This window comes from Trichomycterus rosablanca, chromosome 13 (assembly GCF_030014385.1).
Source record: "Trichomycterus rosablanca isolate fTriRos1 chromosome 13, fTriRos1.hap1, whole genome shotgun sequence".
NCBI lineage: Eukaryota > Metazoa > Chordata > Actinopteri > Siluriformes > Trichomycteridae > Trichomycterus > Trichomycterus rosablanca.
This window is the reverse complement of record NC_086000.1, coordinates 22,191,215-22,215,676: the sequence shown is the minus strand read 5'-3', so window position 1 is coordinate 22,215,676 and position 24,462 is coordinate 22,191,215. Positions and strand designations below refer to the sequence as shown.

General features: G+C 37.7%; 2 protein-coding genes across 9 annotated transcripts in view; both read right to left on the bottom strand.

Annotated features, from left to right (window-relative positions):
* The window catches only part of sash1b (SAM and SH3 domain containing 1b), a 78,628-nt gene extending 60,560 nt beyond the window's left edge, over positions 1-18,068 (bottom strand). Inside the window, exon 1 of one of the 2 annotated variants that reach the window (XM_063007566.1) lies at positions 17,843-18,068. In XM_063007566.1, the coding sequence (XP_062863636.1) occupies positions 17,843-17,872 (30 nt within the window). In that variant the 5' untranslated portion in view covers positions 17,873-18,068. Of the gene's footprint in view, positions 1-17,060; positions 17,508-17,842 lie in introns of those variants that run through there. The other variant, XM_063007565.1, reaches the window with a different exon arrangement.
* A 2,045-nt stretch (positions 18,069-20,113) lies between these two features.
* stxbp5b (syntaxin binding protein 5b (tomosyn)) overlaps positions 20,114-24,462 on the bottom strand; it is a 49,456-nt gene continuing 45,107 nt past the window's right edge. For all 7 annotated transcript variants that reach the window (XM_063008093.1, XM_063008092.1, XM_063008091.1 and 4 more), the window contains 2 exons: positions 23,365-23,585; positions 20,114-23,083 (listed from right to left, as the gene is read on the bottom strand). In XM_063008093.1, the coding sequence (XP_062864163.1) occupies positions 23,042-23,083; positions 23,365-23,585 (263 nt within the window). In that variant the 3' untranslated portion in view covers positions 20,114-23,041. The remainder of the gene's footprint in view (positions 23,084-23,364; positions 23,586-24,462) is intronic.

Below are 24,462 nucleotides of genomic sequence, written 5' to 3'. Positions count from 1 at the left end.
TTTACTCAATCATTGCAAAAAGATGTATGCATCTGTATATAAACTACACATAATGCATTCTTTACAATCCCCTTTAGCAAGCCATAAGAGCATAGGGAATATAAAGATAAAAATAAAGAGGAATGTGACCAGTCCTGACATGACAGGTCCCTGTCACATTCAACAGAGGCATTAAAAAAGTTAATCACTGGCCTGGAGCCCAGCACTCAACAACAGTCAGAGCATCTTAAACAGATGGTTTTAGATGCTCCAGTCCCAGTGTCCTGTTACATCCAAGACAGGCTCTTCCTCCCAACTGTCATCCCACATTAGCACTGCACGATAAGCATCTGTAACTCACCCCGTACAATTTAAGAAAAACATTTCTCCTCACAGGGTTCAAGCAAAGATGACGCTTGCCACACAAATAATATATGACAAAACAAGACTCTTTACTTGGCCTCATGTTATATTTTCTTTTTATAGATCTTTAGTTTTTACTTTCTTTTAAACCATAATCCTAAATGTTTAGTATGTTCTGTTTCCCATTTAACCATTTTTCATAACAACTGCAAGAAACTCATACAGTATTTTGGCAGTCATGTATATACTGTTTTCAACTGATTGTCTTGTGCACCCTATTCATGATCTCTTACATTCATTTCTTGTGTATTTATTTCTTTATTAGGATTTTAACATAATATTTTACACACTTTGGTTACATTCATGACAGGGCAGGTAGTTACTCATTTCACAAGATTCATCAGTTCACAAGTTTAATGTCAAACACAGTCATGGACAATTTTGTATTTCACCTCACTTGCATATCTTTGGACTGTGGGAGGAAACCGGAGCTCCCAGTGGCAATTAACGCAAAAACAGGGAGAACATGCAAACTCTACACAGAAAGGACCCGGTGCACTCCACCTGGGAATCGAACACAGGAACTTCTTGCTGTGAGCTGACAGCGCTACCCACTGAGCCACCGTGCCGCCCCATTTCTTGTGTAAAATCTTCCCGAATCAATGAAACAAACAGAATCAATGATATAGTTTCTACTCAAAACTACAGGACTGATTAAAAGTAATCAATTGTATTATTAGCATTGGAGGGATTAGTTTTTACTGTGTGTATTTCACACATTTCATATTTGTAGTAGCAAAACTGTTATTACAGTGTACCATTTATAGAAGTGCAACTTCACATGCAATTTCCTTGATTAGGAATTAATACCTAGATAATCTGAATGTGTCAACTTCTAAAGTCTGATTAGTTACATTGCTTTTTCCAAACAAATCATGTGTGTTGGGGTACATCAGATTGGATATGAATGGGAGGAAAATGCAAATAAGTGGGAATAGGTTGTAAAATTACTTTCTTAATTGAAAGGTTCTTGTATAAATATTCACTGAAGCACCATACATACATGTCCTACCCTACAGCTGCTTTGCAGACACCACAAGTCCAGGTTATTACAACAAATGCTAATTATAAATGTACCATGTTGTGTCTCATTATCTCACATAAATTCACATCTAAATCATTCACAGCTCTTCCAAGTAACATAGGAAAAGCAGTGGAACTGGAGAGTATGAGAAAATCATCTTGGCAGAACGCAAGAAGAGAGACTTGGCTTTAGTAATATTCTGTGAATTGGCACCAACAATATGCCCACCCTTCTAATCTGCTGTCAAAATAGCTCTGACATGATGAGCCATGGACTCCACAAGACATGTTAAAGAGTCCTGTGGCATCTGGTGTCAAGACCTTACCAGGAGGTCCTTCAACATTTGTATGTTGCAAGGTGTATCATTCTACAGTAAATTCTGGTACCATCTCTTCTGTGGGTATCCAACCGAAAAAGACTGACCTTCCATTGCTCTGATGTCCAAGTCTGATGCCTGGGTGCCCAACTGCTTTCAATGTGAATGGGCATGGGCATTCTGACTAACATATGACCAACCAGCCTCATACACAGAATACATTTTTTGGGGGTGGTCCTAATGTTTTGGCTCATCAATGAATTATTTATATGTACATTATATGCTGTCAAAAAATATCTTAAAATGTACTGTTTCAACTGTTTAAACAAAATGTAATCTAAGGTGCTTAAAAATTAAAAGGCTTATTATGTTTAACAATGTCTGTGTTATTAGTAAAAAATACACAGCAATGTTCCTTCAACTAACAGTACAAAACAATGAACTCTAACACCAACTGAAATGTCACTCTGATTGGAATTACTATTATGAATTAAAGATTAGGATTAAAATGTTCAGAAAGTTAAGAATCAGTAATAAAGAAATAGACTTTCTTCTGACAATAAAATAGTTAAACTACTGAAAAGATAAAAAAAAGTTAAATGACATGACCACCTTACTACCAGAAAATAAATGTAAATCTACGGTACTGTTGAAGATTACTTTATAATAGTAACACCACCACTCACTCTCATCCTTACCCATTCCATTTCAGATAAGAAGCAGAGATGAAGTTCCACCCACAACTGTTGACAATTTTTTACTGTCCAACCACACACCTGTATTGGAAAATGACTTATCTGAAATGCCCAAAAAGTCACAGCTGCGAATGTAAATATTTAACCCTACAAAAAATAAGAATGTATAACCCTTTACAAACGTTTCAGCAGAGCTACAATTTGCTTTAAATGAGGTCTTGAGTTGAATGCTCAACAAATAAATATGCAGATGTTATTTTGTTAATACTGCCATGTTACAATTATTTAAACCCTTGATGCTCTTAAAATCTACAAATGATAAACCTAAAAATCTGTTTAGAACCAATAAAACATGATGTACTGATACTGACCTTTACAGAAGTGGCATCATTTTTTATAATCTTATTCTTACTCCTAATCTGTCTTTTAATCAGTACTCTTATAGGCATAAATCCAACTTAATCTTAATGTGAGACCCATTGTTCCTTCTATTCTGTTGAAGAAAAAAAGGTTAGCTAATAAAGGGCTTGTGAGTTGTTTCCAATAAATATTGTGTGCTAAAAGATTACAATCGATATTTGGCTGGCCTTGTTATTCGACAAATCCAATCCAAAATTACATTTATGTGGCATTTTTAGCAAGTGACTTTTTATTCAAGGCAGTTTTGAATGTAATGACCATTGATCACTTCAGTGATAATTTGGCTTGCAATGCACATCAGTGGCACAAGTACTAGTTTTCAATGCAGTAGCTCTGATAACAGTAAATGTGTTCCAAACGGGAAAAAAAAGAAAACAACATGATAAATCTTTTGCATTATGCATAAGCTATCTTAACAATACACCATGAATTTAAAATATACACATTTGGTCTGGTCACTTTTAGATAGGATAAACATTCTCCCTGATCAACCATTAGTGTGAAAAATAGAATTAGGAACAGTTAAAATAATGCACCATGACAAACACTACACACAGAACACAGAAAATACATCTGGTCTAAAAACCCAAGCTAAATTTAGCATTTGGGCATAAACAGATGACAACAATACTTGTGAGCATTTTAAACTGAGTAATTGTATATAGCCACCAGTACAATGACGGCCCAACAGCACTTTTGCTCTTCTGTTCATTTGGCCCATCTACCACAAATACAAAAATAACTTTGTCAAGAAAATGAGCTAAATAACATGACACATGTTCTTGTGCCATGACCCAACAGCAGCCTAGTCTAAAGAATTTAGCTGGTGGGAATAAGAGGCCATGTTCAGCCTGACAGGTGGTGAGGGCTTGGCTTGGGTGTTGAAGACAAAGATCTGATGCATGCACTTGGCGAAACAACATTAACCCACATTACAAACCAACAAGCAAACACTTTCACTCAAACCCCATTCATGTCCCCTTACTGGTACACATAAGTGTTTCCCCTCAGCATATTTACAGCACAAGCGTTACCCCACTCACACTCCAGCACCCCTCTATATTGTTCTCAAGCCGTTAAAGAGCAAAGCCCAGGAACGGCTTCCTTTGAGGTCTTTCATGCTCAATTAAGTGCCCCGCGTCTAGCATGTAGCTGTGATGGGGCAGCAAGCACAGCCATTCTTCTGTCCTGATTGAAATTCATCTCACAGCATCTAAACTCCAAAGACTTGTTGGAGCATTGTTCTGACACAAAGGCTCAGGATGTGCTTGCTTTTAGAGTATCCAGGGGAAAAGAGGAAAAAGTAGATGACTGGAACAATCAGTACTGCCCAAAATACAAAGTTCAGAGTGTATTTAAGTACAGAAACAGTGACAACTAGCAAATAGTCTGGCGTACATTCCAGCTACCATAAAACATGCATCTAGGCTATACTTAAGAGTGTGACTAAGGGAAAGAAAAGGCAAGCTTATCTGTACAGTAAAATCATTCAAGTAATTTTCATAGGCAGTGTGCTCATTTTAAAGGTTATGGTTGAGGAAAATAGAAATGCTTATTGGGTTCATCTTTAAAAATAGGAATAGTTTTTAACTAAATGTTCCAAAATTTAAGTTATCAAGGTCTACAGGATGGGTTTTACTAAGTAGATTTGTAGAATGTGCATGACCTTTGAGCCACACTAATCAAATAACAGACGGGGCCAAAAATGCATATACATAATATATGTTAAATAATATTGTTATATATTATATATTGAGGTAACCCAAATAGTTTGCCAGTAAATATACAACTGGACATACAAATGAGTGACATTTAACTAATTAAATTGTTTTTTTTTTTTTGATGTGAGGACTAGGGTTTCCCTTTAGTGGGAGAAGTGAAGAGGTGTGAACATTATTGTGTGCTGGAGATTGTTAAAGATGCCAGGTGGCTGGTGAAGGGCTCCTATGAAGTGGAGGTGCCAGACAGGACCGTCTGCCTTCCAGAAGGACTAAATTTATTCAGCTGGAGCTTCCAGAGGGGAAAATGATTGGAGTAGCTGTATATGACATCTATGTCTATCACAAATATCTATGTGGTGTTGACAATCATGTAATACCTCTGGTAAAAAATAAACCACGTGTTCCTATAAAGATTTGATCAAATCTAGACTCCCCTGGACTTCCCTAACTCTAAAAACCTCAGTTTCAATCCAACTGCCAGCATCTCTATTGGAAGTGACTGCAACAATGTGTCTGGCCGGCTAAAAGCTAAATCATTAAAAGATCCAGGCATTCGTGTTGTCATGGTTACCCTAGCAGAATTAGAGTGCATGATGTGGCTAAGATGAGTGAGACAACACTCCCTCCCTGAACCCTGTTAAGAACAGACACACAAACACATATCGTCTGCAAGGTTCAAAAAGGTGAGCGAGAAGTGTCGGACAGAGTGAATCCAATCTATCCTTCTCGCCTCTGCCACATCAGTGAGAATGAACCAGCGGCAAATGTGTTAGAACCTCAACTTCAGCCACGTCCTTCACACCAGAGCCAAGGTTAATGTAATAAAAAGAACTCTTACTATGGCCTTACTGATACATTACAGGGCTTCCTCAAGATCAATCGGTGTTAAAAAGTCACATAAATAAGCAGCCTAATGATTGTGTTCATCAGAGGTGGCTGCCATCGTAAATTGATTCAACACTGAAGTGGCACAATTTCACCTTAGCTAATGACAGCAATTTCCAGTCTTTCCTTGTCTGTTCAACTAAACCTAATCAACCTCATGATTAGTTGTGTAGCTGAGTGATTTTTCTTGTTGATTACTACTTAGCTACTTATTTATGGGTATTTTGTAAATCTATGCATGCTTTTTTATCAAATGCATGTAAATTATGTAATTTCAATTTATTTATTTATTTTATTACACACTTTGGTTACATTCATGACAGAACAGGTAGTTACTGGTTACACAAGATTCATCAGTTCACAAGTTTCATGTCAAACACAGTCGTGGACATCTCCAGTTCACCTCACTTGCATGTCTTTGGACTGTTGGAGGAAACCGGAGCTCCCGGAGGAAACCCACACAGACACAGGAAGCAAACTTCACACAGAAAGTACCTGGACCGCTCCACCTGGGAATCGAACCCAGGACCTTCTCGCTGTGAGGCGACAGTGCTACCCACTGAGCCACTGTGCTGCCCACACCTTTCAATAATGAGGGAATTAGGGATAAAGTTAGCCAATTTCTTTTAATCAATAACCGAGCATCATTATTTGACTAATAACCATCAAGCATTCAATCGAAATATGAAACATCACAGAGTCCAGTTTCACCACTATACAGAGCGCACAAGGCAAGAAACACCCTGAACAGGGTGCCAACCCATCACAAGGGCTTGCTTTATGTTTTACATGAAAGTGCCACTATTCTTCACAGTGAGTCGCACAAGTTTTTCTTTACTGCAACAAAATCTAACTTACTACAAGCCTTGAGAGGTGCTATATATCTCACAAAGGTAACAGTCTGTATCGAGGAACTAGGATTGTGCAGTTTTTTGAGATTTACACCCCACTCTGCCTTAAGCAGTATTATGCTGATAGCAGAGCAGGTTAGGGATCTCCAGAAAATCACACAGTACTGTGCAGATGACAGATTGGCTTATTGTTTTGAAGGCAGCAGTAGGAATTTGTCACATTAGAGCTTTTGTACGATAAGACGCTTCCCCAAAGAGCCTCGACTAGAAGCGATAAAAAAGATTTACATGTGAATTCAGTGGAAAAGCCTATTTTAAGAATTGTGTTTGCTTGCCTTCATCCTAAACAACTGAGCAGGTTTTAAATGTCTCATTGTCAAATGCAAACATTTTACCAGGTGGCCTTCATGGATTACCTTGAAAAAACTGCATAGTGAAGTTTTCAAATCTGGGCTAAGCTTACTACAATATTCCCGCAATTAGACCGATGAAAAACAAACACTGGCACATTTGCCATGTCAAAAGACATTGTAAAATGTTCAAAACAGAAGGCTGAGCATACAGTTATTGATTAGACAGACATTTAAATACAATTCTGTAGATTAAAGTTACAAAGTCTACAAAAGTAGGAAAAATAAAGTACTTCAAATTCTCATTCCATGTTATGTTTTCTTGTATAAACAAAAGCTATTCTATATCTATCATACTTATCTACTGATTCTGAGTTCCTTTCCCAAATCAGTTTCTCAATATGGCAGATGATTAATGTTGATTTTTCACTGCACATTTAAGAACAAAGAACTTATTCAGACAGAAAACAACAAACTCTGTGGAAAAGCTAAACATCATGAAGGGGAAAACCACAATGTAAAAGTTTCAGAAATGGTAAACAACGCAACATGCTAACTATTTTATACTAAAAAAAAAAAAAAAACATGCCTCAAATGAATCTTATATTACTAATTAATGTTTCTTTTTGAACATTAATACACATGAAAAGAGAAATTTTATGGGTTTTACTAATAATTTAATAAAATGTAGCTTTTTAAAGATAAAAATTCTGCTCTTACCTCCTCCCACAGTATAAGAATAACTATTTCTATTTCATCATCTCTTGATAAAAAAATTCTATTTAGTTTTAAATAAAGAAATCTGTTTGTATAACTGATTGTATAACAAATGGATATACAAGCTTGTATAGAACCAACATACATAAAGCAGGTTCTGCTGGTGCTAAACCTAAAAACATTAAACCTAATCTGAAAATTTTGGCACTTAATGAGCAACACAGTTTAAGTTTCATTAAACCTAATGGTTAGTGGAAAGACCAAAGCACTTACCAAGGCATTAAGCGGTCACTAGTTTTAAATCTTAATAAAACCCAAGCTATAAATGCAAGGCCAGGAGTCCAAGAAAACATGCTTTTAGTCCAGTCACCCTCTAACAAGCAAAGAGACACTCATAAAGCTCAAGCATCTGCGAGCTAACATATACAGAAGATGCTAGCACCCCCTTTTAGGGTCATTCAGATGTCCTGTAATGCTGCATGAGCTGCAATTAAAAAGCATGTGTGATCAAAGAGTTGTAAGATGAGAAGGTACACATACAAATTTCAAACTAATCAAGGTTAAGCATTTTTTTAGAATTAGAATTGGTTGTTGAATATGATTTATATGTTTTCAGTGTTAGCAGAGCGACTAACAAATGTGATTCCTCAGTAAACATTTCCTTGCTCTAGTACAAATATCCAACAGTATATGAACACAAATCAGGTTGTTGTATGGTCAAGACTCATTGATGACACAGAACATACAGGCTATGGCATCTGGTCCAGACCAAAAGAAGGGCAGTTGTGGCTCAACTAGCACATAATTTTACTACTGGTGATGAGTTTAATTTGCATTAAAACGTTGTGTATTGAGCTGCACAGTCGCAGGTCAGATAAAGTGCCCATGCTAACTCCTGTCCACCAGTGAAAAAACCTACAATGAGCACACTAGCATGGGAAAGGACACTGAAGCAATAGAAGATGCTTTCTATAGATGCATAATTTATCACTCCACAGAGTGTGTCCACTGCTCCAGAGGCCAATTGTGGCATACTTTATACCACTGCAGCCAGTACTTGGCATTGTGCTTAGATGCAGCTGCTTGGTCATGAAAACACATGCCATAAAGCTCCCTGTGCACAGTTTTTGTGCTGATGTTAATGCCCGAGGAGGTTTGGAACTGCAGTTATTGAGTCAGCAGAGCACTGGTAACTTTTATGTACTATGCACCTCAGCACTTGGCAACCCTTCTCTGTAACATTACATGGTCTGTCACATCACGACTGAGTTGTTGTGGTTCCTAAAGGCTTCCACTTTTCAGTAATACCACTCACAGCTGATCATGGAATATCCAGGAGAGAAGAATATCATGAACTGACTTGTTGCAATGTTGGCATTCTATTACAGTACCACACTCAAATTCACGGAGCTCTTTAGATCTATCTTGATTTTTTACACCTGACAGTGGGACTGAACAAAACACCTGCATTAAGTGATTAAAAGGTGTGTCTCAATACTTGTCATATAGTGTAGGTGTATATATAGGCAGAAGGACAGAGGGAGTGGGGTTATGTGGTAGCACTTAAGAGTAGGGTAGATAAAAAGTAGTTTAAATCACAAGAGAGTGACAGAGTGGTATGGGCAAATCTTTCTGATGCTGTTGAGAAAAAAATCAGAATGATCAGGTTGGGTTAGCAACACGAGCCAAGAGGAATAGCTGGCTATATTTGTGGTGTCAGATCATAGCAAGCTGTGTAAAAGAGGAGGCTGACTATAAGTACTGGGTAGTATACCAGTTTCTATCTGCAGTACATGGCAAACCCTGGCATTATTTCTGGATTTGGCATGAGCTGGGCTTTACAGTACATTCCTCAAGAGACGAAGATCTGAGCCACGTTGTGGCACTGGCCTGTCTGGCAGTCTGCCAACTGGGATTCAGCGCTCACTTTATGATAGAGGGGCCAGTCAGCACTAAGTAGATAATTACCAGTGTTCACACTCTTCTCTCATATTTCCCCAGACACTCTGTCCGTACGGAAAACTGTACTATTCCACAAATAACAGCATAACCGCAGCCCACAAACAGCAGATCGTTTTTCAAAGGTCAAAACCAAATCAATCTGAAAAAGCAAACCGAATGCATGCCGTGCTGTTGAATTTATGCTTAAATGGCACATCTGACTGCATTTCTTAAAAAATCTGGAATTTAAATATGTTGTTTGTCAGTAAATCAGGAGATTATTTCAAGCCTGGGTTGTGCAGAATAGTCAGGCATAGTATTTAAGCATTGTTTAAGAACACTCACACTCATTGGCACTCGAAGGGTAGCGGCAGTTGTCTTGACAGATGTTCACTCATCAAAAGCATTTGTGTTAATTAGTTTTAATTCTTCACTAATCAAACTACACATGTTACCTGTCTCATAATACAGTATAATGCTGTACTAAACATAAAAAGAATTGAAAAACATACTGTACTAAACATAACAAGAATGTCTTGGCCGACCAAACTGAGTTACACCACTTGAAACATATTAGCAGGTCAAATGGTATCAGGGAATGACTAAATACAAGTACTGTCAATCACTTTGAATATATATATATATCTTCTCCAATCCAATTGAATTTCACGAAGTACATGGTGTGTGGGTGTGTGTGTGTCTGTTTAAAATTATGGTGCCCAGGTGGCGCAGTGGGATACTCCGCTAGCACACCAGCACAGAGTTTCTGAACTCCTCGGTTGGATCGGCTGGGTGCCATCTGGCGGGCATAATTGGCAGTGCCTGCAGCAGATACTAATTGGCCACCGTATCTGCAGGGTGGGGGCCGGACTATGTGTGGGTGGGTGGATCTTCAAACGCTGTGAAAGGACCCTGATTGGTAGAAGAGACGCCTGTGCAGAATGCTGGGGCGAGAAGATGAGGGCTGTGCACGTGTTGGAAGAAGCGTGTACAGCGACGTGCTCTCCTTGGATGCAATCTGGTATCTCTCAGCAGTGGAAGACAAAATTGAGTGTGCTAAATCACGAGGAAAATGGGGAGAAAATGCATTAAAAAAAATTATGGCAGACTCAAAAAACGAACTTTTGGATTCTGGCTCTTAGCTTTGTAATACTTTGGTTTTAAAAACTTCCATATGTTTTAAATTTGCCCTATAAATTGTGTAAACATCCTGCCCTTTATTGGCTTAAATACTCATTCGAAACAACTCATTACTGTGTGCTTTACGGCCATCCACCTTGCAAAATATTTACAAGCCGTTTAACGTCTGCAGTATAAACGTCATCTCTGCAGACCAGTTTCTTACTCCGGCCATGCTGAACTTTATAAACGCTATGACGCAAATGCACATGCGCAGAACGGATCTAAACTTTCTGACTGGGAATGTAATCGGATACTCGAGTTTACATGGCTTTCATTCTTCTATTTATCAGATTATTTAAAGGATTACCCATCTTATTTAATTAGATATAAATGGTGTTCATAATGGCCATTAGCATATATGTTTATTCTGATTAAGGTGTACACATGGACATATTCTATTTTTATTTACCTTTCAGTTGGACTATTAACAGATTACTCCGCTGCATGTAATAATTTGGGTCTTTCACCATCTACCATACATACGGTTATAAAAAATTCTGTCCGTGAAGGTCAAGGCTGGAAAGTACTGCTAAATTTATGTAACATTCGAGCCCTCAAACTGCACTAAAGGAGAAACTGTTGTTCAGTGCAGTTTGAGCCACTGGGCTCAGGACTACTTCAGAAAACCGTTGTTACTTAACACAGGCTACCACTGCATTAGGATATGTAACCTAAAGCCGTAAATCAATCTTATGCAGAAATGCTACAAAGTCCTCTGCACCCGAGCTCATCGCAAATAGACCAAAAAACAGAAGACATATAAGCTCAGGGCAAACATTATTGTTTTGTTTAAGTTGGTGGTATTAACTGATGATAAAAATCATGTAACAGTTTCTGCTGCAGCTTATACTTATTTCACAATTTGAAAAGTTGAAGAAAAGGAGCAGCTGTGCTAACTGACCTACGATTCAACTTTTAAGCAGATTAGCCCAGGAGAAGTTAACCTAGTATGGTTTTTCAGTGTAGTCCAATTTATTCATCTGCTGGTCCATGCTTGTAAAGCCAGGGCAAAGCTCACATTTATCTAGATATTAACTCTTATGGTCCATTAATAGTCATAGCATGACCTAAGGTCACAAATGATTGTCCTCTACACACATTTATGTTGGAAGCCAATCATAATTCTTTTATAGTCTGTCAGATTTTAATAATGAAGCAGCTTTTAACGCATTTAAACTACAGGGTGGGCCATTTATATGGATACACCTAAATAAAATGGGAATGGTTGGTGATATTAATTTCCTGTTTGTGGCACATTAGTATATGGGAGAGGGGAAACTTTTCAAGATGGGTGGTGACCATGGCGGCCATTTTGAAGTCGGCCATTTTGGATCCAACTTTAGTTTTTTCAATGGGAAGAGGGTCATGTGACATCAAACTTATTGAGAATTTCACAAGAAAAACAATGGTGTGCTTGGTTTTAACGTAACTTTATTCTTTCATGAGTTATTTACAAGCTTCTCTTTGTTTACAGCCATTGACATGTTGCAGAGGTTAACACGTGAGGAGCGGATAGAAATTGTGTTGATGTCTGGTGAACGCAGTACCCGGGTCATTGCAGCAGATTTCAATGCAAGACACCCTACGAGACCACCCATCTCCCATGCTACAGTTAGCAAACTGCTTGCCAAGTTTCGTGAAACTGGTTCAGTGTTGGATTTGCCAAAATGTGGACGCATGAAAACTGTCACTAATGAAGAAACATCAGTGGCTGTCCTAGCTTCATTCAGCAAGAGCCCACAGCGTAGCACTCGCCGCATGTCACTGGAGAGTGGCATCAGTCGAACATCCCTTCGGCGGATATTAGCTACTCACAAATGGCACCCTTACAAACTCCAGCTGCTGCAGCATCTCAACGAGGATGACCCAGATCGGCGCACTGAATTTGCAGAATGGGCAAAACAAAAATTGGAACAGGACCCTCAGTTTACACAGAACATTTTGTTCAGTGATGAGGCAAACTTTTATGTGAATGGTGAAGTTAACAAACAAAACCACCGCTATTGGTCTGACACTAACCCACATTGGATAGATCCCTCCAAGACTGTTGGAACACAAAAATTGATGGTATGGTGTGGTATATGGGGTACAAAGATAGTGGGGCCATTCTTCATCAATGGAAACCTCAAGGCCACTGGATATTTGAAATTGCTACATGATGATGTGTTTCCCTCTTTATGCACTAAAGCTGGCACGTTCCCTGAGTTTTTCCAGCAAGATGGTGCACCACCACATTATGGGTGTCAGGTCCGAGCATTCCTAGATGAACAGTTTCCTGGAAAGTGGCCCCCAAGGTCTCCCGATCTGACCCCCTTAGACTTTTATCTTTGGGGTCATCTGAAGGCAATTGTCTATGCTGTGAAGATACGAGATGTGCAGCACCTGAAACTATGGATACTGGAAGCCTGTGCTAGCATTTCTTCTGCGGTGTTGCTATCAGTGTGTGAAGAGTGGGAGAAGAGGGTTGCATTGACAATCAAACACAATGGGCAGCACTTTGAACACATTTTATAAGTGGTCAGAAACTTGTAAATAACTCATGAAAGAATAAAGTTACGTTAAAACCAAGCACACCATTGTTTTTCTTGTGAAATTCTCAATAAGTTTGATAAGTCACATGACCCTCTTCCCATTGAAAAAACTAAAGTTGGATCCAAAATGGCCGACTTCAAAATGGCCACCATGGTCACCACCCATCTTGAAAAGTTTTCCCCCTCCCATATACTAATGTGCCACAAACAGGAAGTTAATATCACCAACCAGGGTGGGCCATTTATATGGATACACCTAAATAAAATGGGAATGGATATTCAAATCTTGTCAAATGGCATGTCCATATAACAAAGGACAAATTAAACCAAATATCTGTGCTATGATATCTTGGTGCCTTAATTGCTCCACCTTACTGTTGCAAGGCTGATGCCGCAAACTAACAGAGGAACAGAATATTTAGATTTAAGGAAAATAATGACACCACACAGGTCAAAAGTTTAGTAGTTTAGCTTTGGTGGCATTACCCTGATAGTGAAATATCCCAGACTTATACATATGAACTCTTAGTTTAAATGAAATAGAAGGTCAGATGTGAGTCACAAAGTGCTTCCTTCCCTGCACTTAGCAGTTTTTAACTTCTAAATCTTTAATGAAACTAACACAGCAGTGACTGTGCACAAGAAACACATCTCATATGTCCTTATATGATTCTGCAAATGCTCCTTCCCCATCACTTCAACCATCAGGACATACTACATAGAACAGTGTTTAAACTATGAAAGCATAAGGTGTTTGGCTCAGGGGTCAACTGAAATTAGAAGACCATAACCAAAGCACTACATTTGAGATTCCTTTCCAGCTGTAAACCAGTAACTCACTTTGATTTTGTACACTTGCCAGAAACCTCTACACTGACAGTCAATGTGGCTGCAAAATGACTGTGAACATTAAACAGAAACCCACAGCTTACAGATTCACAAAACAAATTTTTGGGACTTCTGAGGATAGACAACCAGATATTTTAAACATCAATGCACTTAAAACTGGATTAGATGTTTAACCCAAATTAAACTAAAAAAGAACTTGCACTGTTTAAATGTATTTTTGTACATTATTACACTTGTGGTGCAGTTAGATACTCACTGTGAAAAAATACTACTTAAACAATAAATACATTGGAGTGGGCTCAAGACGAAATCTAGTAACCCCAAGAGAAGTGTGCTTTTATTCAAGAGCAAGTAACACAATGTATTAAAGAATATGTAACGTAGGTTAACAAAATTATGTTTTAATCAGTGTGATTCCACTGCTGCCATTAAAATAGTTTAATTAATAACTTTTTAATTTAAATAATACGGTCTTTATACAGCCTAATCTAAAAAATCTTCCTCCTGTAGCTGCATGCTGGTTCCGCAGGTACTAGATAAACAGTAGAAGCTGCTAATGCTGCCATTGAGACACGTACTTTAGATCTGATACAGAAAACAGAGGAAGATACATAGCTGTGAAGCTCTGCATATCATCACACAACTATTAACAACTTCCATCTGCTCCACATTACAGTAGGTTAAGCCCATCTCAATCCCATTTTCCTGCACCAAGAAAGTTTTTATTTTACTGTCTTTTGCAAACTTTACCAACAATTTACTTATACGAAGCCTTTAACCATAAAAACAACTAAACAAATGCAGGTAAAAATACAAGTACAAAAACATTTGGACCCTGAATTCTGCTTTAAATAAAGCCATTTACAACCATCTGTCACTGGAGACTTACCACTCTGATAAATGTACTGATAAGAAGCAGAGTAGAAACACAGCCAGGCCTGGAAACAAAGGCACGGCCAGGTCCATTGACCATTTATCTCTGTAGCAGGACAAGCATTTACAGGGTAGATGCTGCAACAGGTTCATATCCAGTGGAAATCACAGTGTTACCAAATTTTGGCTTATAATGTGATTCCAGTGATAGTATTACAATATGATACAATTACAATAAAGCAGCATATTATGCTCTAAAAACTATTTTATTTAACACACTTATCTATTACATTGATCATTAATACTGAATATTTCTTGTATCCAATAACCACCTGCATGAACTAGTATCAATAATGATAACAGCTAAAATGCTGCATCGTTATCAGATCAAATAGGAGTAGAAAACAAAATAAATTCTTATAAAAATAAAAGACTGCGCTAATGAAATGTATTAAAAATGAATGTTCTGGAGGTATGGGCTCTGACGCATGTCATCACATATGCCATTTTTTGCACTTCAGTAACAGTCTAAAAAATCCTTTTCATCTTTCGTTGAGTCCAGTGTATGTTTTTCCCAAATACAAGCTGAATTGCATAATGGTTTCTCAAACAATACCACCTGAGGGCTTGATGGTCACACTAGTTTTTTTATATTTTCTTATTTAAAGACCAAATTGTACAGATTCATTAAAAATACCCAACCAAGATAGGTATTTTATTTAGGCTATAACTAAATCAACAATGCCTGATACCAAAATGCAGTCAGTTTTCAATAAGTAGCCACATTGTACTAGCAGCAGCTGTGCTGTAAATCTTTGTTCTGTCTATAGTAAATGTGGATGGATTTCTTTCCTTTTGGTTATTGATTTTAGACAAAGAAATGCATCCTATTAAAGCATCAGACTTCACTAATGAATTTAAAGCTGAACTTGAACTAATGACTGAGGCCTATGACTAGACAATGAATTAACACACTTTTTTAGCAACATGTAATTTCTATACCGATCACAAACTGCTTAAAAAATAACAAAACTATGCAAATATGAAGCAAGGTTATAGGCCAACATCAGCTTTGAAGGACTCTATTTTGCGCTTGGTCTGATGGAACATTCTAAGCAGATCTCTACATCAGAGAGGTGTAGGAGAGGACTACCACTTTTAATTGTGGGTAGTCAACAAAACCCTAAAACATGAATAGTTCAGTATTGTAAAACATTTGTAGCAGCAAGGAACAATTGGTCTACTTAGAAACCTAGCTGAAGAACCCCTTTTTATGAGTACATACCATTACATAAACCTATATGAATTAAATACATTAGTAATATACTATTCAGCTGATCAGTTAGGTCTTAGGAGTAAGAATGCACCAACCTCACTGTACCATATTAGTACCATTATCAGAGCCTTGAATATTATCCTATACATGATATCCTATACAAGCTGGCCAGGACAAGCTTACAGCAACCTAACCAACATTCTGCAAGCTTTTTTGCCAGGAATTTAAGAGGATTTTTGTCTTATGTTTACATGCAACATCTGTGTTCTTTTGTCTAGCAAGAGAACACACAAACAGTGAATAAGATATTAGGGAATCATACCTGATATCACCAAGTCCACCATTTCTTAAAATTAATTTCTTTTTTTTTTTTTTAATTAATGAGGACCTGCAAAACCAAACACATTTAAATTTTAATGACAGCACAGTTTTAGTTTTTTTTGGAACTGAACTGTGTAGTCCCAATACTTGCCAATCCCCCTACCCTCATGTTTTGGGATGTGGCTGGAATGCACCTATAGCGCAAAGGGTCAAATGTACTAATATGTGAAAACCTGAGATATTAGGGCCAACTAATATCTTTATTGGGTCGTCTATACCAGCAGTTAAACAAATTTACACTCATGGAGTATACAGAGCCACATTAATAATCTGTATTAAGCAACTAAGTTTGTATAAGCCAATTCGATTTTTTGTTAGATATGCTGTATTAAGTAATACGTAAAGCATGTGTAATGTCAGAGTTTTATGAAAATTTTGGGTTATTTATTCCTCAAGAACAGCATAAACTGTCTCAAGGTGCATAAATGTTCAGAAATTATTAGAAATATAATATCAGGCTGTCTGAGGAATTTAACCACGTTTTTTCCTTGCATTTCTCAGCCATTTGAGATATAAAGAAAATATTGTTTATTTTCCCATTTTATGTTTTTGCTCTAGGGTCCATTAAATTCCAGCTATGCCACTGGTCATAACTAATCTGAAGCAAATAAAAAAAAATCACCAGTGCTGTGAGCTTTGTACACACCTTAAACGAGTAAGGAGGCTTACTCAGGTCAGTCCCATCCTTGAACAATTTATCCCGGATCAGGATTTTCAGCTTAAGTTTTGGGTAGGACACTAGTTCTGGCGAGCATCCATGTAGCATATTGTTATTGGCCAATCCATTTTCTGGTTTATCCCAATGATTAATACTTGATTTGATCTCGCAGTCATTGGAGACGTCTGGTAGAGGTTCTAGTGTGAAGTAAAGAGCTGGAGCAAACTTCCTATCTTGCTCTTTGAGTCTCTGCACTGCTTGAAGAACTTTAAGCCTGTGATGAGGTGGAAACACACCGATGGCGTCCAGATCTGGTTCTCCAATTTGCTTACACACTTCCAGATCGTCGTAGCCGTTATCCATAAAAGACTCGACATACTGGCTGAGCTGCAGGGCTTTTAACCACTCGTAGACGATCGCAGGCCCGGTGGTCATCGTTACTAGAGATAAAATACTCCAAAAAGTCCATGTATCTTTGCTGGCGTGAGTGTGTTTCTTCTCATTGTTTGTGAACACAGCTTGGCAACGCAAAGTTAATACCTAAGCGTCCTTGTTTGGAGACAGAATATATTTCCAAAACAAGTAGATTAGAACTGCTACTGTATTGCATTTTTTGGGTCACAAACAGATACTGGTTGTGATAACAGTGACTGGTGTTTCTCTACATGTTATATTGAGGATGCAAACACATTAGATGCACTGGAGAGAGCACAAACTAACACCATCACGCTAAAATCAAGTGTACTAATTCATGTAAGATATCCACTAACCTGGTGAACTTCATGTTGAAAACTGAGCATTTTTGTCTTTGCCAACAGTATTAACTCATAAAACAATTGAGAAACAAGTCCGACTTTTCCCCCAAATAAATCCACAGTCCCGTCAGCTGGCGTTTCCAGTGTCAGTAAATCTAAAAGCTTGGGTTCTTCAGCCTTTTCTCTCTAACATGTTCCTCTCCGTCGCTGAAGCTTTTAATTCTGCAAACACTGTGTTGTGAGAGAGTGAATCCAGCAACTTTAAACGTTACCCGATAAAACACAGCGCTGCTCTTGCAGGCATCTTGTTGAACTGAACTTGCTTATCAGTGTGAAGCCAATGTGGATCTGTTTGCTGTGTCGGTTCTTTGCTCAGTGGCGCCACACTGCGCCTGCGCTAAGACGTGCAGCAACATTACTTACTTCACTTTGTACTTCAGTTTGACTTCAGCCGCTCTTTTAACGCATTGTCTTTATTCATTTTAATCCTGTTCAGGATCACAGTGAGTCCGGTGCCACGTAAAACTCCGGGCGCAAAATGAAAGATAAACCGAGACTGCGTATCACACATAGTCAGCACACACTCACCCATTCACATTTAAGGGACAAATTAGAGTTTGTGGGAGACAATTTACGCAAGTACAGGGGGAACATACCAAATTTCTCACAGACTGTGACCAGAGGTGAGGATTGAATTCAGGATTTATGTTCTTTGTGTGCCACCTGCTCATTTCTGTGCTGCCCTAAACACAGGCCTTTTGAAAAGGTTTGGCTTTATTTAAATATGGTGAAAAATACTTGATGCTTTCCTGCTGTTCTACATGAACACTATTAACATACGTACATTCCTTTATCAGATGCTCTTAAAAACAGCAAACAATATGAAAATATATGTAAGCATTAACTTATAGCGACAAATGCTGCCTTGAGTGGTATAATCTGTAACTAAAATGGCATTTTCATTTTGTGAACTTAAGTAAATTAACAAAAAATCCAAAGGTTTGAAACATAAAGTAAATGCACATAATTTCAAAAACAAGAATTACAAATAACAAAATGTGCATAAAATAAAAAATATGCATTATCATGCATAGTGTTTAAAAGGTGTGCACTCGTATTACAGAATAATATTTCATAATAAAATCAATCAGAATGTACTGTATGTGTACATGTTAAAAAAACACAAAGTTAACAATCCACCTGTTTTTGCTGCACAGACTGCTAGTTCAAGTAATACTAAATTAATGCATGTTGCTTTAACAACAATGTATAACTAAAGATTTTTACTAGGAAACTGTTTCCTAAAGGTAAAAATAATTTGCTACCAATTTTTGCGTTACTGGACTTTACCTCAGAAATTGAGCATTAATTTTGTTGATGCATTTTGAACAATTTACAGTTAATGAACATGGTCAGTGGTTCAAAACTGAGACCCCAAGTAGGTTATTAATCTTTTATAAAAAGATCATTTTCAGAAGTAAATCCTAATGAAACCATTGCAAAACTGAAACTGGTTAAAAAAAAAATCACTAAACAGTAGTTTGGTAAAATTTCATGTTAATGTTTCCTCAGCTTAGTTAATACAAGTTAATACAAAATCTAAAGTGAACAAATTGTGGTGTTTTTTATTTATTTGTTAAATTTAACAAATTAAAATAACACTGTGGAAGTGCGTGACCTTCACGACCTCAGATGGCACTGTGTAAGATACTGTCAGGCTACTGTGATAAATATCACCACATGGGCTTGTGAGTACTTTGGAAAACCTTAACACAGTTTGGTGCTGCATCGAAAATGCAACCCGAATCAATATTGTGCAAAAAGAAAGCCCTACAATGATTTATTGCAGAAATTAGACATATGGTGCCATCAATTGTGCTATGCTACAACAGTGTAACTTTGTTGTCACAGAGTGTGTATGCTTGACTGGCCTGCCTGCAATTTACAGATTCTTGTTTTTACTGACTTTAACTGCTAAACACTGTTTAATGATGTAGTCACTAGTATAAGGCAAAGGTAGCTTAAAGGCATGGCTAAGAACTATTAATAGTGAAACAATAAAAATAACTGATATACTGTTTATTTAAAATAAGAAGCTCAACCCGTACACACGGGGTAAAACAGAACAGCCCCTGATCAGAGCATCAATGCAGTGCTGGGCATCGCTTTCACCCATTAAACCTTGTGGGAATTGTGGAAAAACTATGTCACCTTGTGGCCAACACCTGCAACAGCATTTTTAGCGTTATTATGGATGTAATTCTCCAAGACAAAACAACCAGCAAAAATGTTTGAATTTACATTTATTTTCCAATCCACGTCATGTCTATCAACATATTTCCTAGATTGTAGGTGGCAGCATAATAAGACAAACATCCATGTGAAACTTTGCTTAATAAAACTGTACAATAACTTGGCTAGGACAAGGAAAAACTGCACCCCACAGAAACTTTGAGACAATGGTAAATTGAGAAAACAGACCCTCTCCCCAGAAAACAGAAGAGTATGGGCTTAACGGATTATTGGATCGGCTGAGTTTGCCCTCGGTGAGAGATAAGTCAGAACATAATAACACGTTAAGTATGTTTATTCATGCCTGACTAAAAACAAAACACATCATTTGTTCTTGTCAAACGAATTCTGAAGATTAAGAAATCAGACAACTACAAAGAATATACAGAATGGATGATTTTTAATTGTAAACACTAAGCATCATGCTGCCTCTTTTGTGCAAGGAAACTTGTAGGACACACAGTATACAGAAATGGCCAAATTGTTAATTATTATTATTATTATCATCATTATTATTATTATTATTATTATTATTATTAAATGGAGAGCCAAAGCAGCTCCTCTTTTAATGAGCAGTTAAATATCCTTCACGTGTTTTACATTTTATATTTGAATTCTGGAGAATGTATACATCCAATTATCTTAAAATGCACCATTCTCATTTTAAATAATATACTAAAAGTATTACTTTGTAATTATTTGAAATTAAAAGTATATATATATACTTTCCAAATATATAAATATATTATAGTATCATTAAACCGACAATGAAGACAGATCTGAGAGTAAAAGACTCCTTAAAGCTTGCCACTAACCCACTCTGCAGTTTGCCCTTCCATGATTTGGTCCTTCTGAAATAAACTAATGCCAAAAAATAGTTACAATACAAACTACAAAAATATTAATAAAATGACCATTTATGTCATTATAATACAAAACATATAGTGCAAAACCACACAATTGCTTATACAAAAAAGAAATGAAGCACAGTAGCGTAATTCATTTTTAGGTCGGTTAGCACTAAAAATTCTCCATTTTGGTAGATATTTACACAAACATCACGGCAAGCGAAGGAGTGCTTTGCTGCATTTCCAGGAAGGTTTTGACACCAAGCTCTCATATGTATTATGACCAGTATTACAGCAGGTCTGAATTTATTATTTTTAACATGAGATCAATCTAAGCAATCTTTTGGTGTTAAACAAAACCATGGCAACCATCCTTAGGTGCTTTGTGCCAGCCAAGCACTCTCAAATTTGTCTTCAAACGTCCAACTATTTACAACATTTGGCAGCCATTTGGAAAGAACAGAAATGCCTTGTCCTTCATTGGTAAATAAAGAACAACAAAATAAAGCTTCTAAATAAATGAGTAGCAGCAGTTTCTTGCACCCCACAGACAGGAATAAAGAAAAAGACAACAACAAAAATCATATTATATCTTTTAAAATAAACATGTGCTATGGCATTTCTATAATCGCGCATGAGCATACACATATTTCTGCATATATGTATGTTCACAAAGACACACAAGTATACACACAAAAGGTCAAGGTTAGCATATTCACATGATAAGCAAGGCATAAGATGCCCCTCTCATGTACTGATTGGGGGAGTTTAGTGGTGCTTGGTCATTTCCACTGCAGCAAACACAAAGATGGCTATAGTCAATTGTCACACATGCATCTGTGGGGGGGGGGGGGACGAAAGAAATATTTGTGTCCTTCATTCTCCAGATGAACAGGTGAACATCAGGCTGAACCAGGCCTTTCCAACAGTTAACCTGCAGTGCTGTTCTGTTTTATAGTTAGCCAGAGACATGCTGCTTTATGGGGACCCTTTATCGCAGAGTAGAGGAGCTGAATGAAGGTGAGAAAGAGCAAGACTCAGCATCTATCCAACATTCTTTAGTCTGCTAATAGTGAATATATCTACAGTCATCACAAGGCACATACCGTTAAGTCATGCCTCACACTTTTGAAGTCTTAATCAAGTTTTTCCACATGGACGAAAATAGTACACATGCTCCAAGATATAAATCTTCAGGGTATGATATGCAACCACTCATAAACTACTAATATTCAGCAGATGAGTAGACCATGCTCAGTTCATTTACCCTAATATATGTTTGGATACATATGGCAAGCATCTTAGCCAAACAAAGGTTTCAGTGGATGTCTGAGATTTGATGTAAACCATGTCCTTGATGTCAAAGGACTGAGATGAAAGATCAGCACAATTATACTAAGCTGTCGCTGGTCTGTGACTCGCTCATGGCAGAATGATCACATGCTATATGCTAATAAAAGCACATTACCAGCCCTTTAGACATGATATTAATGACACCTCATTTATCACATGTAAGTAGTTCTGGCCAGTCCATGTGACATCAGATACAAAAAGGATTTCTAAAGTCACAAGACATGCTATTTATTCAGGCCAGAGTCACCAGTAGCATCACACCAGGCAATGCTATTGGCATTTGATGTACTGCTCAATTACTCTTGCCTTATTCACTTTTACAAATAGCCACCACCATTCTGTGTTTTCTAGGTTTTTTCTTTTTTTGTATGGGTTGAATGGCAGTGAAAATGACAGCACATATAATGATAGTGAATTGCATGGTCAGCACACGCTAAGTCCTCTCTGCTGTAACAGCAAAGAACATCTTTGTGACAGGAAAGGATGCTCAACCTTCGCCAAAAAAATTAAGTTTGTTGCTGGCTTTTCTTTATCCCCTTCTCTCTTCTTCTATTCTCACTCTCCTTTCTGCCCCTCGGTCCAGACAACCAAGGAAACATTGTGACATTGTACTGGGTGAGAATGGCAGACCCGCCTCCTTTACTCTGAAGCAAGAACGGAAGAGGAGGAAGAGGGGGAGGAGAGGGAATGGATGTGGAGCCCCTGACTCTCTGCATGGCCATCAAAGCTGATACCACTTCTTGTCCTTGTACTTCAGCATCACCTGAAAGACAGAAGCAAGAAAGAATGATTAATATGAATTAATTATTCCTTCAAGTACACATAATTTAATTCATCTGCATTAAAGCTAAGTACATTTGGATTGCTTATTTTGGTCCAGAATGTGATTACTGTACTTTTATTGACTTAAACAAATCCCACAAAGAATAACACGCTTGGGTTTGATACAAACATGCTCAGAATCATTCATTCACTTCTGTTCTAATGTTTGAATGTTTATAATAATCCTCTGCTAAAACATGGTGCTCGTTGTAATGAACTCACATCATGTGCGTGCTTGGAAAAGGAGTCTGCGCTAGCCATCATGGCTGCTGTCCTCTCTTCCAGCTCACCGAGCTTCTGCCCTCTCTCATCCAAAGCTATCCGGGCACGTGCCAGCTCCCCCACTACACCTGATGCTGCCCCCTTCATGCCTTCCATGCCACCTGGCCCTGGAATGTGCTGCGCAAGGCTGCGAGAAGCCTTGCCTGCTGCCAACTCGCCAACTGTGAAAGCAAGTTCAAGGACAAACAAAGGTAACAACGACTATGTAGAACTGGTCTCCAGTATACAACATAATACTACTGTAGTTTTCAATCCCCTGAATTATAATGCAGCAACTGATTAAAAAAGGGTGTAATAGTCAAGCCAAAGGCTTTTTTCCTTCACATTCTGACAACAAAATATATGTTTTTGTTACTGGCCCAGACTATGAAAGGCTAAGATCAAAAAGAGCAGATATTTACAATGAACTCAGTGAAGAATTCTTCCTACTTTGTAATCATCGTTGCATCACATTCAACATCTTTATAAGCACAATGCATGTCTATTTGGAGCATAGATTCGGAGGATGTGTTTGATGGTTTAGAAACAGTTACCTCTGTAGCAAAATTGATTTATTTTTTGCTAAAAAGAGCAAATATGAAATACTTCTCCCTCTCTGACTCCCATGTATTCTATAAACATATTTATATACAGTAAATTCAGAATGTTTTCAGCCTTTCTTGACTTTTTGTACACTTCACAAAATTTTTTATAATGATGTGAAAGTGATGATAATGAAGTGAAAAATGTTTTCAATAACAAATAAACAAAATAAAAACCTGAAATTGCTTATTTAGACCCTTTGCTGTGACACTCCAAATTGTGGACAGGTGCATTCTGTTTGCCTTAATTATGAGGTTGTGGGTTTGAATCCTGAGTCTTCTGTGCAGCCACTGTTGGGCTCTTGAGCAAGACCCTTAACCCTCTCAGTGTCAGGGGTACTGGTACAATGGCTGTGCTCTGATCCCAGCTTTTAAACAAGCTGGGATTTGTGGAAGAAACATTTCATAGTACTATACACGTGTATATGTATATATGACGATTAAAAGAATTCCCTTC